This window comes from Lissotriton vulgaris, unplaced genomic scaffold (assembly GCF_964263255.1).
Source record: "Lissotriton vulgaris unplaced genomic scaffold, aLisVul1.2 SCAFFOLD_1138, whole genome shotgun sequence".
Classification (NCBI taxonomy): domain Eukaryota; kingdom Metazoa; phylum Chordata; class Amphibia; order Caudata; family Salamandridae; genus Lissotriton; species Lissotriton vulgaris.
In genome coordinates, this window is record NW_028244494.1 from 442691 (window position 1) to 460305 (window position 17615).

The window sequence follows — 17615 nt, forward strand, 5'->3', positions numbered from 1 at the left end:
CACATAGTTACATGCCACATAATTGCACTGCCCTCAATGCCACATAATTGCACTACCCTCAATGCAACATACACTCCAATACCACTCAGTGTCACATAGTTACACGCCACATAATTACACTGCACTCAATGCAACATACACTCCAAAAACCACTCAGCGCCACATAATTACACACCACATAATTACACTCTACTGAATGCAACGCACACTCCACACAATTCCACTCAGTGCCACATAATTATATGCTACATAATTAACAATGCACTCAATGCAACTTACAGTCCAAACAATACCACTCAGTGCCACATAATTACACGCCACACAATTACACTCTACTGAATACAACATACACTCCACACATTACCACTCAGTGCTACATAATTATATGCTACATAATTACACTGCGCTCAACGCAACATGCACTCCAAATACCACTCAGTGCCACATAAGTATATGCTACATATTTACACTGCGCTCAACGCAACATACACTCCAAATACCACTCAGTGCCACATAATTACACTGCACTCAATGCAACTTATACTCCAAATACCACTCAGTGCCACATAAGTATATGCTACATATTTACACTGCGCTCAACGCAACATACACTCCAAATACCACTCAGTGCCACATAATTACACTGCACTCAATGCAACTTACACTCCAAATACCACTCAGTGCCACATAGTTACACACCACATAATTACACTCTATCCATCTATCGCATCACTCAGCACGACCATAGCATCACTCAGGGGCACCACAACATCTCTGTGCGCTACCACAGCATCACTGAACGCCACCACAGCATCAATCTGTGCAACCATTCAACAACAACTGGTTTAAATATGTTCTCACTGTTTCAAGCTTTATTACAAATGTCACAAAAAGATGTAAATATTTAACTTCTGTTCTTGGATTTTCGTCACAATAAAATACACTGAACATAATCTTCACAAAAGTTATTTACACAAGTTTAAGCTATTGCCATTATAAATTACAATAACTTTTATTTAAGTATTAATTATTAAAAAAAATTAAAAGCCATTGTTATTTGTACTATCAATACATCTAAGTCACGTAAATACAACACATATTGCATTACAAATGCTATGGGTGTCACATTTGCAAAAGTTAAAACTATTGGCATTGTAAATGACAAAGCTATTAATTTCGCTATTTTAAAAACCAACACATAAATAAAAAATGTGTCATTTACAATACCGATAGCTCAAACTTTCCTAATGCAAGACCTATTGCATTGCAAATGCTTGTTGCCATTTCCTGTGATTACTCTTGACCAGTGCCCCATCTGAGTATCGAGCAAATGCTAGGCTATGAGAAAACAGTGTTTGTGCCTGATCAAGATCCTGTTAGCTTTTCGGTAAGTCAGCACACGTGCAACTTAAAAAAATAAATGTCTTTGCACAGAGAAAAGAGGTTGAAAAGAGGAAAGATATGCAGTAATTGCAAACTCCTATACTGCAGGCTATGATAGACGTATGAAATTCAGGCTCCATAGGTGGTCCTTTCCCAATGCAACATCAAAAGGCATTTTATTGCTATTTCATGAGTGGTCTTTCCACACAGTACTTCCTGAGTGCTTGGGACAATGGCATTAGTCTTTTGAGAAAAAGTGGATTTGTTTTGCATTGTTCCTTGAGTACTACAAAGAACTCTTCTCCTACTAGCCATTCCTTACTCTACTCTCTTTCTCATACAGGAAGGAATGGATGGATCTTAAAGTTGAGTATTTGGCGTTACAAAAAGCCAGTATGGCTGCTCTAAAGAAAGCAATGTCGCAAATGAAACAAAATGAGAATGCAGGGCAGATGGAAACTGAGGCTACTGGACAATGCAAGCCTGAAATAAAAAATGGAAAAGGTAATTAAAATTGATGCCAGGTATAATATACAGTGTTGGTGGCTTTCCTTGATTCATTTGTTTAGCCCATATATCTGTGAGATAATGCCTTTGGCCTCTGTGATTGCAGTCCATTGCCAAATACATGCAAAGCAGTAGACACCTGTAATATGAAATATTTTGTAGTGTTACATTCTATTCTCATTTTTGTGCCTCTCTATCATATTCCACTTTTCATTATCCTAGATCCGCGTAGGAGCCCTAGAAACATTGCATTGAAGTTATGGTATGCAGCATGTTTCTGTTCAAGGTGTACTTGCTGTGTACTTTACTACCATTTAATGTTGGGTTCATAATTTTAGAAATAGTTTTGTCAGTCTTCTGCCTTCAGGTGTTAGTTAGATGACTTGTGATCACTTTCCCTGAACCTCTTACGGTACAAGCAAATAAGCTCTTCCTCAGATCATCTTTTCCCAGCTGTGACTCCAGGGTCTTTATGGGGTGTTAGCAAGTTCTCAGGGAAGGCAGCAACACACCCACAAAAAACAAGTTCTCAGAGTGATAATGACACACTGTTGATAGTCATCGTCAAGGAAGACACAGGAACAGCTTTATATTTTTTCCACATTGTTTTCAGACTTCACTATAATCTTTACTTCTTAGGTCTTATAGCAGTGACTCTGGGGTGATATTTATAGAAAATTCCCTTTATGAATATTAACCTTCCTTATATCCCCAGAAATACCTCCTTATCCATGGAGAATAACAAGTACAATTGTAATAAGAGTAAAAGTAAAACCTTTACATGCCCAATGTTGTTTCACGAAAATTCGGCGGAGTCTCCCTCAAAGAAATTTCAAAGAGGAGTACAACAGGGAAACAGAGAGGCGGTATTTGATCTTATCATAATCTAGCCATAAATGTAGACATGGATGAGAGACAACTAAGCTCATCCTTGCTAAGTTTGCAAAAGCACCCATCCATTATACTGAAATCCTCCCCTCTCCTTCAGAGGTGGTGTATACACCACACTGCCGGTACAGACACAGAGGATGATTCTGTTCAATCGACCTCAAGATGTACATGATATCAGATCTTGCAGGCAACTCGGAAGTTTGAAAAGAAGATCAATCTCAACATTAGATTCCACCCCAGCAAGAGGATCGATCTTCACAATAGGATTGATCTTGTCAAGTGGATCAACCACAAAAGGACAGTCATTCTAGAGGGGGCTGTTGTGCCGAGGCTGATCAACCTCAACGTAGATCAACCAGGCAAAATATTACGGTTTTGAATATAGGTGAAAATGGAGTTAGCTTTAATGAATAAGACTGCGGTATGACTTGCTCATATTATTCTGAATTTTTCCATTAAATAATTGTGCACAATTTTTACACCCATTCAATGTTTATTTTCAAGTCAAAATACTTTATTCAGCTTCATGAATAAAGCCATAAAAGTTGCACAGCATCATAAAACAATTTTTAAAATACAATTCATATCATTAAAAGTAATAATTGATCCAATAGAATACAGTAGGGTTAGAATATCCACATCTGACACATGATTATGGAAGATAAAACAGGGCACAAAATACAATTCATAACATCAAAAAGTAATAATTGATCCAATAGAATACAGTAGGATTAGAATATCTACATCTGACACATGATTATGGAGGATAAACAGGGCACAAGCAAACATTATAAAAAATATAAAAGCAGGAAATAGAGATACCATGCCGTAAAGTGACTATCAGTTCTCCATACAGATTCTGGATCACAAGACAGACTTAAAAAGCCAACTACAAATGGTATACAATCTGGTTTCAACAATTGTAGGTAAAATAGGGCAGGGCGGACCTGAATAAAATTCAGCTTCTTTAAAAGTGGTATTAAAAAGTATCTATGAGGAACAATGTAAAAATTACAAAAAAACATGAAGTGCAGCAGATCCTGTGGAGACACTCCGTCGCAGCCACAGGGTGCTAGCACCTGTGCCCTGCAGCTCCCCTTTGGGACAGCTAAAAGCAAATGAAAATTATCCAAACAAAACCTGACCAATTAAAAACCGCTCATGTGTAGACGGAGGCCACAAAAGATACGGTTTCATAGAGGGAATGGTTTTGAGCATCACATATTTACGAACACTGTGTTTCCCCAGTTCAATGTGATCACTATCCAGCTTTTTAATTGTCATAAAAGTCTTCTTGACATAATCCACATCCTCCATGGTAATAAGATCAGGTTTTAAAAATAAATCAGGTCGCCCCAACTCTTCAAAACAGCCCTTAATATATTTTAACCACGGAATTCGTAGCTTGAAATCCAGACTTAGAATATCCCTTAGAATCTGATGGTTAAGGGCTAGATCATCATTCAACCAGCAATTAAGCCAGAGCAAAAGGGGGTGCATAGCTAGATTGTCACTGATATAAGGTAGCCCCACTTCTTCTTGGACCACCAGGTTGGATGTACCCCTTGGCACTCCAAGGAAGCGTTTTAAAAAATAGTTCTCCACCACCTGTAGGGCATCAGTTGTAACATAGCCTCATAGTTCACTCCCATAGCTCGCAATGGCGACACTTTTTGACTGGTATAACTTCAACATTGCCGCCAATGGGCGCTTACCCATTTTGGTGGCACAGTTGAAGATTGCTGTATTGGCCCTTGTAACCTCCCCCCTTGGTCCGCTGGATAAGAGGTCCCCAATTCAGTTTATCGTCCAGCAAGACACCCAAAAAAGAAAATGGCGTTGTCAGGGGCACATTTTCATTGCCCACTTTAAATGGGTACTCCTTCGGACGGATCCCGACCTGCATGATGTAAGATTTAGAGTTATTAATTGCTAGGTCGCGATCCTCCATAAAGCTCCAAAAGGTGTCAAGGAGGGTCTGCAAGCCCTTTGCTGTTCTAGCAATGAGAACAGCATCGTCCACATAAAGCAGCACAGGCAAACCCCGTCGACCCACTTAAGGAAAGCCAGCCCCTGTTTTTACCAGCGTCTTGTGTAGGTCATTTATATATAGATTAAAAAAAAACGGGGCCAAAATGCATCCCTGCCGAACACCCCTCTCGACGTTAAAGTCCCTTGAGACACGGAGATCCTCAGCATATCTGATGTTAGCCTTAGTAACCCTATGCAGATCCTCGAGGAATCAAACTAAGTTATCCTCCACCCCCATGGCTCTCATGGATTGCCACAATTTCCCCTGATTGACACAGTCAAAAGCGGAGGATAAATCAATGAAGGCCATGTAGAGCGTACCCTGACGGGCGATTGTATACTTCCCCAGGATCAAGTATAAATGAAGGCTTTGGGTTAAAGTGGAATGCCCTGAGCAGAACCCATATTGAATGTCTGCGATTATCGCATGCTCCTCCGCCCAGGAGGCTAATCTTTTCAAGATTACCCCACCAACGACCTTGACCACAGAATCAAGGAGGGAGATTGGTCTGTAGCACAAAGTGCTATTACGGTCCCCCTTCTTGAAACCGTTACAATTGTTGAAATGCTCCAGGACTCCGGAAAACCGACCCTGGCCGCCTCGGTGATCACGGCCGCCAGGACCGGTGACCAAAAAGGAGGATTAGATTTAAAAAGGTTTGGAGGGATTCCATCCGGGCCTGGGGCTTTATTACCAGATAGCCCCATGTTGCCCAACTCCACCTCCTTCTGTTCAAATATTATCGGGACATACATATTACCCTAGCTCAGGGTTGTTCAGGTACCATCACACCCTTAAATATAGTTGTAAAATGTGCCACCCATTCATCCTCGGTTATATTTGTGCGCATTTCTCTGTCCCTTAACTTCTCGAATAGGGGGCGATTAATAATGCTCCAAATTCTAGAACTACTTGCTAGAGTACTAGGCTCTAGTAGTTCTCGCCAGGTTTCCTCCTTCAATTCTCTCTTCCTAAAAGCCAGTGCCTGCTTTTATGTGAGACGTTGGGCACTGATCAAAGGTTGGTCTCTTGGTATAGTTTTTAAAGCTTCCTTTAAAAGTCTTGCAGCCTTAGAACAGGAGGCGTCAAACCATGTAGGTTCAGAGGGCGATGCTCTGTGGGAAGGGGCACTTAACAAAATCCCTACCTTGGAGGTAATACCATCAAAAGTGTTCAGGACTCCCCCAGGACAGGTGTCGGGAGACACACGAGATGCAATCTCGACTGCGCATTTAGCTTTCACCTCACTGTAAAATAAATCCGGGGCGACCTGTGACCACTTTATTCTACGCCTTCCATCTGTAGATCTCATCCTACCTGTCACCGGAACTCTGTCTTGACTCAACAACAGCCCCGCCCCACCAGAAGTACAAAGATGGGATTATGATCACTAAATGCACTATCTAGAATTGCAAACCTTTGTAAGTTTCTCTGTAAACCAGCTGAGATCAAAATATGGTCAATAAAAGAGCCCTTATACCGACCTTTAAACGAGGGTACACACTGTTTGCTAAGCGGAGCAGAAAATGCCATTAAGGGAAGCAAGTCAAAAAGGTTAAGCAAACTACTAAGGTCATCGCCCTGTGCAGAGTGCTCAAAATGAAAGCCCCGCATCCTTGCACACCCCAGCTCTTTCAAACAGGTGGTTGCAGGGTCACCACAAGGGTGGATGTTAGTCTCCCTTTACCATAAGGCTGTTTGTAAAAGAACCACACATCTTCCTTAGAAGGGTGCTTAACTGGGCAATTTTACCCTCTCCCTGTAAAGCCATGGTATTATAGAAATTAATGATTCCCAGGCTATTCTTTCCTCTTTTCAGGATGATTGCATGGATATCTTTTTTGAAAAAGGGGAGTTGCTGGATCTTGCAGGTCACTGCCAGTGCTATGAATATGGCCACGCCACCACTAGCTCTACCGTGCACTGACGGTAATGCAGGGACAAAAAAGGCTTTTTAACCCTCCAACAATAGGTTGCAGTCAACCAGCCATGTCTCCTGTAGACAAACCACAGTAAACTGCTTGATAAACTGCTACCACACAGGGTCCTGGATTTTCCCTGCTAAACCTGCAATATTTCACTACCGACCATTATATGTTTCCAGGTTAGGCTGCTTTACGGGGGCTCCCACCAATAGTGATGCCTGCTGCCGGGGGCTATACCTCCCTAACTCCTCCATACCACCAGACACAGTATCTTGGGTGGTTGGGCAAAGGTCCTCCTGCTGTTGGGATAATTCTCCTGCTGCCTCGGGCCTCAAATATAGTCAGTCACACTCTTCCAGCCTAGAGAGGGCTGAGAATCTATTTGAGAGCTCCAGCCTGGGGACCGACTGGTGCCCATCAGGTCGCCCTACACCTCCAAGTTGTAAAGAAGGACCCGCCCCCAACGCCACAGAAGATCTTTGAGCCGGTCCATTAAAAAGCGAATTTGAATTCAACCGACTTCTGGGGAAGAGCCTTTATACCATAGTCTCTATGAGTGGAATTAAGGTAAACATCCCGAAGAATTCTATCCACAAGGTAACTGCTATTAAAATTCACAATGATACAGTCGCCCCCTTCGTGTTTCCTCGAGATCTCTATCCACCCCACTCGACGCGCCATAATGATGTTACATTCCACCATTGGTCCCATGGAGGTATTACTTAATAGCCAATGGGTTACGTTGTTTCTAAGTTGTGTAAAATTCTCCTGTAATCCATGGGGGAGTGGCGGGACATTTGTCAGAATCACTACCAGGGGCGTAGATTGTGGTGGAAGATGGACAACTGCTAAGTTCTGATTGGCACAAATGGGGGGTCCCTGGTGCTCAGCCAAGGCTCTACCTGTCCACTGAATAGCCTGTCCCTGCCCAGTAGTTGGTCGATCCCCAATAGTATCTGATCTAGCACTTACACAGTCCGCTAACCTACCTAAGTTATTTGCAACCATATTGGTGCTACAGTGTTAAGTACTGTTGGGAGGGTGGCAGACTGCTGCTTCTGCAGGTGGAGGGCATGGCGTCCTAGTGACTATATTCAAATTTGAAGGCACTGAATTGGGGATATTTGAGGAATCTAAATGCTTAATTTGTTCTACCAAGATCTTCTCGATGTGATTCAATTTGTCTACAATAGGATTCAGCCTATCATTCAACATACAGCTCATTGTGGATTTAAAGGCCTCAAACATATCCTGATTGACTGTATTATCCATTAATGAGCACCTACCTTGTATTTGAGGACCGGTTTAGAGGGTGCATTTAATTAGATTTTTTTTAGCCTGCCTGTCTATTGGCTTAGACTTCCTTTTTGCACTCCCGCTAGACCTGAGGGCCCTCTTAATATTTCCTAAAGGGCCCGCATTACCAGGTACTTCCTGAGGCACTTGGTTCAAGGTGCCATCAGCCCCCTCAGAGTCAAATATGGAGTCGGCGGGCAGCATCTAGGCACAACCTACCCAGTCCCTTCCAGGTCGCAACAGATTCTGGATCGCGTCCTGTCCCAGATCTCCTATGTGGCATTACTCACTCGATTTCAAGTGTTTTTTCTGACCAAATAATTTTTGTGAGTCAGCCCATATTTGACTGTGATTTTACATTCAAACAACTTTTTTCACTTAGCCTAGGGTCGGGTGCGCCTTAGCGTGCGCAGACCGCCCAGGCTTATACGGTCCTGACGAAAACCTGGCAATCCCGCTCAGAGGTTGAAACATGTAGACCCTTTCCTTTTTTTCCACATAGATATAGTCGGCCATTGTAACCCTCTTTAATATCTTACACTTTGTTTTTATTATTGTCCAGTACCTTCAGATTAAAGTTTTATTGAAGGTATACTGTGTCAATTTTTAAATCACTTTTTTCTGTTTCTTTTACCCCTCTCCCACGCAAAAAAATTACCAGCTCCACTGTAATTCAGGTGTCGCAGCACACCCGGATGGCATTCGGCAATCCGGGTGGGCCCCGATGATGAAGCATGTCACCAACCAGGTTGGTGAGTGAGGGGTTTATTAAAACAAGGAACAATTCTCCTTGAGTCTTCATATATTTCCCCATCCCTAGTAGGGCCACTTCCCGGCTCTTTGGTGATACTCCTTTTTTGTTTATATATAATTGGTCTAGGGGACCAGGAGTACCCCCCACCACTCCTGTGGAGAAACTCTTACTCTCCCATTGTTTTTTGCCCGAAGAATACACTACTGCACAGCTTAAGCAAATTGTTTAGAAACCACTTCATCTCGGTGTATCAGATTATTTGGGCATGGTGGAAACTTAGTCGCAATGTACAACGAGATTGTGATATATCTCCCCACTGTCCATTATTCCAGTTCTTTACAGAAATCAGTTTGATTAAAGCCTCGTTTGGCCTATACTGTTTTCCATCCCAGAATTAAGATTTTAAAATCTGATTCTCAGCAAGTTCTGAAGGAAAGTAAGAAAAGAAAAATGTTTTTCATAGTGATTGCGGTATCGTGAGTATCCCCTCAAGTAGCAAATGCTATTCTATCACCTTCCACAATTTTGGGGATGGGAGAAGAAAGAAATGCAAGAACTGGGGTTGGTGTTTGATGACAAAGTGGGGAAAGATTACTTTTTTCCTTTTTCTGCCATGCAACATGATGCAGTCCCGAATTTTGTACTGAATTATGAAGGTTTTTAGCTCTGCTGTTCCATCTCATGGTACTGCGATTATTATTTACATTGCTTACATTTCTGGTATTGATGACTACTCACATGAAATTATATTAATCTTTTTTTGGCATTTGTAAGCATTATATACATCAAAGTTGTTTACTATGGCATTGTAAATACAATGTTAAACACATACATATTTACCAAACTCTTTATTACTTAAAAGAAAAATGATGGTATAATGCTAGTTTATCACTTAATGTGAAGTAGTGATAATCACTTTTTTCGCTTATTTGTATATATATTCTGTTTTTTCCTACCCATTTTCATAGTAGCTGCTGACAAAGAAATGGTAAGCCCGATGGGGCCACAGTTTGTCACTGGAGTCATAGTGAAGCTCACATGCACTGAGCCCCTCCCTGGGAGAAAAGTGATCAAGGTAAATGTTCTTATTTTGTTAAGGTTTCTTTTTTCCAGCATACCCACAGGACCATTAATCCTTCTTTGATGTAACAAAAAAAATTCTATTTGTGGCTTCTGAAACCAGTATTACCAGCAAAGAAATTGTTCTATATTTGCAGGATGGCGAGTTGCCCATTGTTCATTTGTACATTCCTGAAAATTTCAGAAAATTCTTCACTTTTTTGCTTTTTCAATTTTATTCGAATGAAGGTCCTGCATTGAGTCGTTATGACATTGTCTTTTGAAAGCATTGCTCTTTACATGTGTTTGTGACTGTCTTCAGGATTGGTCAAAGCGAAGCTATATCCCTGTATTGTTTTTTGTGTGCAAGGGATCATACAGCTTTGTGTGCCGTATTGTGTTCTTTTCTTTCAGCAATTTTTTTATTGTGTTGACTAATGACTTGTTTTCTTGGCTTTGTTATTAATAATTTTTCTTCCGGTAGTTGCATTTCAATAAAAGAACAAATGCAGATTTCATACACTTAGTCCTGAGATGAGGAAGGCAGCCCTCACATTGAATGTTTATTATTGATTGTGGTACAGACGCCACTCGATATTTAGGTTTCCAGCATCCATCAACCTTAAATGAATGCCTTTGAAAGTCCTCATTTGGAAAAACAGAAGTATAAGGCAGTGACCACCACAGCTGGGTAAGGCCTCTTGTTGAAGTTTAGAAAAGTACATTTATCTGATGGCATTACCCTCCAGAGTCTAGACTATTGTCTGAACAGCAGAGCTGTGGGAGCAGTACTTAACAGTAGAGGGAGACCCATGTTTTTAGGTCGAAGCCTGCATTGCAGGGCATGCCCTGCTGCAGGCAAAGAGATATTGTGAGCAGGGGATTTCAGTATGGCGTGAAGCCACGGCCATTTTTTCCATTGGCAGGCCTCTGGAAACGGAGGCCTGCCATTGGAAAAAGCTCCTGTTTAGCAGATTTGTCTGCTCTGGATCCTGCCTCTCGAGGACTCCATGACCTGCCTTACGGTAGCACGACAATATTTTTAGAAATATCGCCTTGGCAACCATGAGGCAGGTCAGGGAGTCCTGGAGGGGCGGGATTCAGTATCCTGTTTCTGCCCTGTTTTTTTTTTGTTTGTTTCGTTTGTGCCGTCATTCCTGTGAGTTCCTGGGCGGTAGAGGAGGTAGGGGAGAGGCGGTGCTGGTTCTTTCACGACATTGATTACAGGCCTAATTTACAAATCATCTAATCCTCATGTGCCGAAAAACTTGCAAGATGTTTGGTTCTTTGAAAAGTGCTCTAATGAAAGACAAAACCCTGTATTCTATTTTAGTTACGTGCGGCTCTCTGGCATGCAGCATTTCATTTAGAAAAATCACGGCCACACACTTTTCTTATAGCGGGCTCCCGAAACCATTTCTTTCTTGAAAATTACACTTTCATATGCAGCAGCCCGCCATGCTTAATGTTCGAGCCGGCCACTTTCTGCGGCTCGAGCTGGAGCTGCCTCCTTCCTCGCCCCTCAGGAGAAAGGTTTGCTGCTTGCGCCGCTATTACAGGCTGAGAGTTAATAGTGGGCAACCCAGTATACCTTTGAGGGTTTGGGCAAAAAGTATGATAGGGTGAAGATAACTTCAAGGGATTTTAGTAAAACAAGAATTTTGGAATCACTTAAGGAATTAAATCGTGTGGGCTTAGTGATTTGAGCCCACCAGTGCTGGTTATGCAACAACAGAGATTGATGTATATTCAAGACTGTCACTTGTTAGTGATCAGAAAAAGGAGAGAGCAAAAAGGGATTGAAAGACGGGTGTATATTTAAAAAAAAGTATTTAATCTTTTATCAAATCAAGTTAAAATGTTGGGTACAAGATGAACAGCAATGACGCAGAAGGGAAAATACATTAGTCTACACAGCCCTTACTACATCAATTGCTCAAGCTTTTCTACCTATCACAGAATTAATTAAACATTCAATGGTAGATAAAGCCACAGTCGACGTTTCGGTCTCTATCTTTCGTGTGAGAGACCATCCTCAGGACATGGATTTCATATCTTGAGTACCCTAGAAACGATAACAGATCCATAATTAAAATACTGTCTCTATCCATTGAAGAGATAATCTACATCATATATATAACACCCAAAAAGCTCTCAATTATTAAAAATTAAAATTATATTTGAAAATACCTATTAATGGAGACACAATCATAGCAGTTGTGAGATAACAGATTCAATCCATTTTATGAGCTTTCAAATTTCAGCTAATATTTACACCATAAATGTCATTCAAAGGATACATTCCACAAGTAGAATCATCGTGTTTAAGGAATGCTTCACTCTTGCGTAATGCATATCCTAGTCACTGTTAATGGAAACACAGTCATAGCAGTTGTGGAATACAAAGTTTTCAATACAATTTATGAGCTTTCAAATTTCAGCTATTGTTTACACTGTGACTTACATTTGAAGGATACATTATGTAAATAAAATAGAACAAAAAATCATCGTGTTTAAAGAATGCTTCAATCTCGTGCACTGCATACCCTAGTCAGTAAAAATTCAATATCATCACAATATCATACGTATCACATCTGTCGTCATTTGTATTGACATAAAGAAGTATGTTTTCACACAGGGAATCTGTTGGACTGACACCAAGTGTTAACGTTCTATGCTTGGTTGAAATATTATCCTGCAGCGATTAACAAACTAGAACAGGGATATATTTCTCAGGTTGTTTAAAAATAATCCACAAGTAGAGTAAGGGCTGGGTGAAAAAATTACCCCTTATTTGTAACATATTTTTATACCTTGTTCATATAAGCGCATGGATCAGAGACTCGATTGCCTAACGCTGCTGCCAGTTGAGTAATTAGCGGTTTGCGGTGACGTACCCTGTGTTAGAATGATCAAATAGAGTAGGTTTTGGTTACATTACATATCCTTATATTAAATTGTGTTTTTGTTCAAATCACTGATTCCTTGCTTTTTACCTTATGGGAGCCAGCAGGTGTCCTGGGCAGGTAGGATGATTTGCACCGCGAAGGCTAAGAATTGCCGTAAGGAAGCATGTATTTGCGGATGATATAAAGGCGATAAAGGTTGCGGTAAGGCTAATGATATCCAACATTTGCATATATAATTTCAAACTTTAGACTTCAGGTTTACCGTTAATCTGATCTTTCGCCCATATTTCTACGGCCTAAAACCAGCCTTTATATCTGAGCACCCTGTATTGTTTATGTAGCTGGCAAACGAACTAATTGGTCGGTACCAGTGGATAGATTGTTGGTACCAATATGTATAAAACTGATTTTGTGATATCGAGTTCGACTATATATTCTTTATGACAAAAAATTCAGCTGACTGAGGCTGTCAGAATTTTGAGGCAAAGGTGAGTAATAGCTTCATAATCACTAAATACCTGTCTAGTCAGTCACTTCCAGAAGCCACAGATTTAAAAAGAAGAAAGGGGATCCTCGATAGTTTTAAAAGGTTCCCTAATTGCGGTACAGAAAAAGAACAGACATTAGATTGAACCCGTAAAAGGTCTACCGTGATTGACATTAAGTTCAGATGCGTTGGTGTATAGTTAAACTAAACGGGTCAATACATACCTTACACATTAGAAGGTATAATGGCGTCTTCTTGCCAATGTTTGTCGGTCAGGTAGCTTGCTCTAAAAGTATAAGAGGCCACCATCCGATTTAGTATTTAATGTACAGAAATCGATCTATATAGTTTAATAAGCAGCGAAATGTGCGGGCGTCCTGGCTCTCAGAGAATAAATACCTGGAAAAATGAGTCAGAGTCCGTCCTCACGCTGTAGTGGCTTCAGCAGTGGATGCAAGAAGTGTGACCATCGGTTCACACGAGTTTATACTGCTGTCGTTTGGAGATCGACAGGACTGAGAGGCTAACAAGTCTTGAGATTTAATGAACAAATGGGCGGCCATTTTGTAGTGGTACATTATTCAATAGGTAACAGATCTATCCACCGGTAAAGTGCTTAGTAACCTATGTCACGGTCATTTTACGCAGTGGTCCTCTTTCAATGAATTTGCAGTATAGAACATAGTTATATATTCATTAATGACCAATAGATTATTTGCGAAACCAGCATGTTGGATTTATGATGGTTATTTGCGCGGACGTTACGTGCATGAATCAAAGGGAGTAAGACCGAGGTCTTCAGGGTATCTAATACATATGCATGGTTTCTAGTGCGTGCGGCTACGGAAAAGAGAGAGACGTGTCATAATTTGATTTATGACCACGTAGGCATTCATATTTGCCAATGCTAAAATAAGTATCAAAGATTAAGTAGTTAGAAACATATATTGTGAGAACCTATCAGTCCAGAAATTTTGAAAAATAATATTAAGAGTATAGAAACAATCTGCACTAAAGTGTCATATACATTGAGTTAACATCTAGAGGAAGCTAAGTATAACACATTTAACACACAAGCACGCCCCTCGCCCCAGGGGACTTGTTTTGTAACCAACCCAGAGTAACTCTAAAAGAAGTGAATACTTTCTTATGCCATTCCAAAGACAAGACCCTGGATTCTATTCATTTTTCCTGAACGGACCGCCCCAAAATGAACACTCATTCACTGAAAGACCTACGAACTCGCTGCAAATGGCTGCCAAAGCTAATAAAACAGCTTGTCGATAACAGCGAGGTTTCATAACGATGTGAAAATAAATGTCCTTTTCCTGTTTGAGCAAGTGGGATTGTTAAAAGCGAAGCGCTGCTGTGTGCATTATGAAGCTTGACCCTGTGCCACTAGGAAGGTTCCGATCCCAAATGTGTCATTAGCCAAAACATTGAACGTGGCGCAGAGTTAAATATATCTACTATGACACTTAAGGCACGACGAGCGAACGTGAGTTATAAGTACCCAAAACAAGATACTCGCGGATTGCAGATACCTGTTAGTGTACAGCCAGGAAATGTATCTCGCGGGGTCTTGTGAATCAACCCCTCAGCATGCTGTCCTGGTCACGCAGCACTGTCTGTCTGTCTGTGTACCAGTGCAAAGTTCCAGGGACATCTGGATCAAAGGTGGGAACAAATGGTATAGCTGTTTTCTTCAAAGAACAGCGAACGCAGCACACTTTTGTATAGTGTTTCGGGCAAGTGGAGTTTTTGAGAGGTGTGCCTTTGTGTTTGTGAGGTTGAACCAAGGTGAAAACTGCACTGTGGTATTTCTCGACTTTTCAGTAAAATGTAACTATTTTTTTAACTTCCTGGAGTCAAAAAATCCGATTCTTAGACACACGTACAATCCCAGTGCACTCAGGGAAGGGGGAGAGTGGCGTGCTGGCACGGGCACCAGTGCAGACTGCACACCACCCAGCACACGATGCCCGGGGAAGCGGCAGGCGCATTAACCTGATTAGCACCTTTATTTCTGTCTGGAGATTACCCAGCGGGTTATATGAATATCTCTACAGCAGGCGCATAATCCGTTGAGCTATCTTACTACTTCTCAAACAAGTGATCGGTATATTTTATATACAGAGAAAGAGAAAGGCCACATCAGCGGGCACGGTAACACCACATACTATTTTACAGAACGAGCTAGGTGCAGATCTCTACAGGAGGCGCTTGAACCCACCACTCTGGCCTTCAAGGACGTGAACACATTACTCTGCAGGTTAGAAAGAGATCTCAGCACCATGGGCATAAACCGCGGAACTATCTCACTAGCACTCAAGTGACCTGCTGAGTTCAAACAGACGCAGAGTGTGAGAGATCAGAGCAACAGGTGTGTTAACACCACAAACTATCTTTAGGCCTTTAGCATGTGGCATGGAGCTCTCTGAAGGAGGTGCATGGGCACGCTAGTGCATCATGCGTTTTACCCATTGAGCCCCCGCTGTCGCAGGTGCATTAACCAACCGAGTCGGCTTACTGGGAACTACACGCACAGGTCAGTAACCGAGTGAGCTGTCTTATTCCGATCTGACATGTGCCTCTTAGGATACACGTCTCTACAGTTACTACAATGCCAATAGCTCTAACTCTAAATAAAAGCGAGACCTATTGCATTGCAAATGCTTTTTTTATGCAGATTTCTATTGTGCAAACTCTACCTGAAGGTATTGGAGCGCTTTACATGAGCTCCAGTTACGTTACACAAGGGCACATTCAGGCACGGGGAGTTTATGTGATCGGCAGGCAGGGCTGCTCGGTACCACCATACCCACCATCACCACCCTACCCACCACCCCTACCCACCACTACCACCCTGGCCACCACCTCCACCACCACCAAAACCACCACCATTCCTACCACCGCCACCCTACCCACTGCCACTATACCCACCAGCACCCTACCCACCACCACCAGTAGTAGGTGGTGGAGTAGGAGTAGTAGTAGGAGTAGTAGGTGGTTGAATGTGAATAGTAGGAGTAGTAGTAGGTTTAGGAGTAGGAGTAGTTGGTGGTGGAGTAGTAGGTGGTGGAGTAGGAGTAGTAATAATAGTAGGTGGTGGAGTAGGAATAGGAATAGTATGTGGTGGAGTGGGAGTAGTAGTTGGAGTAGTAGTAGGTGGTGGGGGAGTAGTAGTAGGTGGTGGAGGAGGAGTAGTAGGTGGTGGAGTAGGAGTAGTAGGTGGTGGGGGAGTAGTAGTTGGTGGTGTATTAGGTGGTGGAGTAGTAGTAGGAGTAGTAGGAGTAAGGAAGAGGAGTAGGAGGGGTAGGAGTAGGTGGTGGAGTAGTAGTAGGAGTAGTAGGTGGTGGAGTAGGAGTAGTAATAGTAGTAGGTGGTGGAGTGGTAGTAGGTGGTGTAGTAGGAGTAGTAGGTGGTGTAGTAGTAGTAGGTGGAGTAGTAGTATGTGATGGAGTAGGAGGTGAAGTAGAAGTAGTAGTAGGTGGTGGAGTAGGAGTAGGTGGAGTGGGAGTAGTAGGCGGAGTGGGAGTAGTAGGAGTAGGAGGAGTAGGGAATGGAGTAGGTGGAGGAGTGGGAGTAGTAGGTGGTGGAGTGGGAGTAGTAGGTGGTGGAGAAGGAGTAGTAGGTGGTGGAGTATGAGTAGTAGGTGGTGAAGTAGGAGTAGCAGTAGGTGGTGGAGTAGGAGTAGTAGTAGGTGGTGATGTAGGAGTAGTAGGTGGTGGAATAGTAGGTGGTGGAGTAGGAGTAGTAGTAGGTGGTGGAGTAGGAGTAGTAGTAGGTGGTGGAGTAGGAGTAGTAGGTGGAGTGGGAGTAGTAGAAGTAGTAGTAGGTGAGTAGGTGGTGGAGTAGTAGTAGTAGGTGGTGGAGTAGGAGTAGTAGGTGGTGGAGTAGGAGTAGTAGTAGGTGGTGGAGAAGTAGTAGGTGATGGAGTAGGAGTAGTAGTAGGTGGTGGAGTAGGAGTAGTAGGTGGTGGAGTATGAGTACTAGGAGCAGTAGTAGGTGGTGGAGTAGTAGGTTGTGGAGTAGTAGTAGGTGGAGTAGTACTAGGTGGAGTAGGTGGAGTAGTAGGTGGAGGAGAAGTAGTAGGATTAGTAGGTGGTGGTGAAGTAGTAGGAGTAGTAGGTGGTGGTGAAGTAGTAGGAGTAGTAGGTAGTGGTGGTGAAGTGGTAGGAGTAGTAGGTGGTGGAGTAGGAGTACTAGGTGGTGCAGTAGTAATAGGAGTAGGTGGTGGAATAGTAGTAGTAGGTGGTGGAATAGTAGTTGTAGGTGATGGAGTAGAAGTAGTAGGTGGTGGAGTAGGTGTAGTAGGAGTAGTGGTGTAGTAGGAGTAGTAGGTGGAGTAGGAATAGTAGGTGGTGGATTA

At 42.2% G+C, this 17615-nt stretch overlaps 1 protein-coding gene across 2 annotated transcripts in view; it reads left to right on the plus strand.

The window, feature by feature from the left end:
• The window catches only part of LOC147667216 (la-related protein 7-like), a 211620-nt gene that overhangs the window by 99672 nt on the left and 94333 nt on the right, over positions 1-17615 (plus strand). The window contains exons 9-10 of one of the 2 annotated variants that reach the window (XM_086948842.1): positions 1727-1887; positions 9757-9863. In XM_086948842.1, coding sequence (XP_086804968.1) covers positions 1727-1887; positions 9757-9863 — 268 coding nt within the window. The remainder of the gene's footprint in view (positions 1-1726; positions 1888-9756; positions 9864-17615) is intronic. The other variant, XM_086948843.1, reaches the window with a different exon arrangement.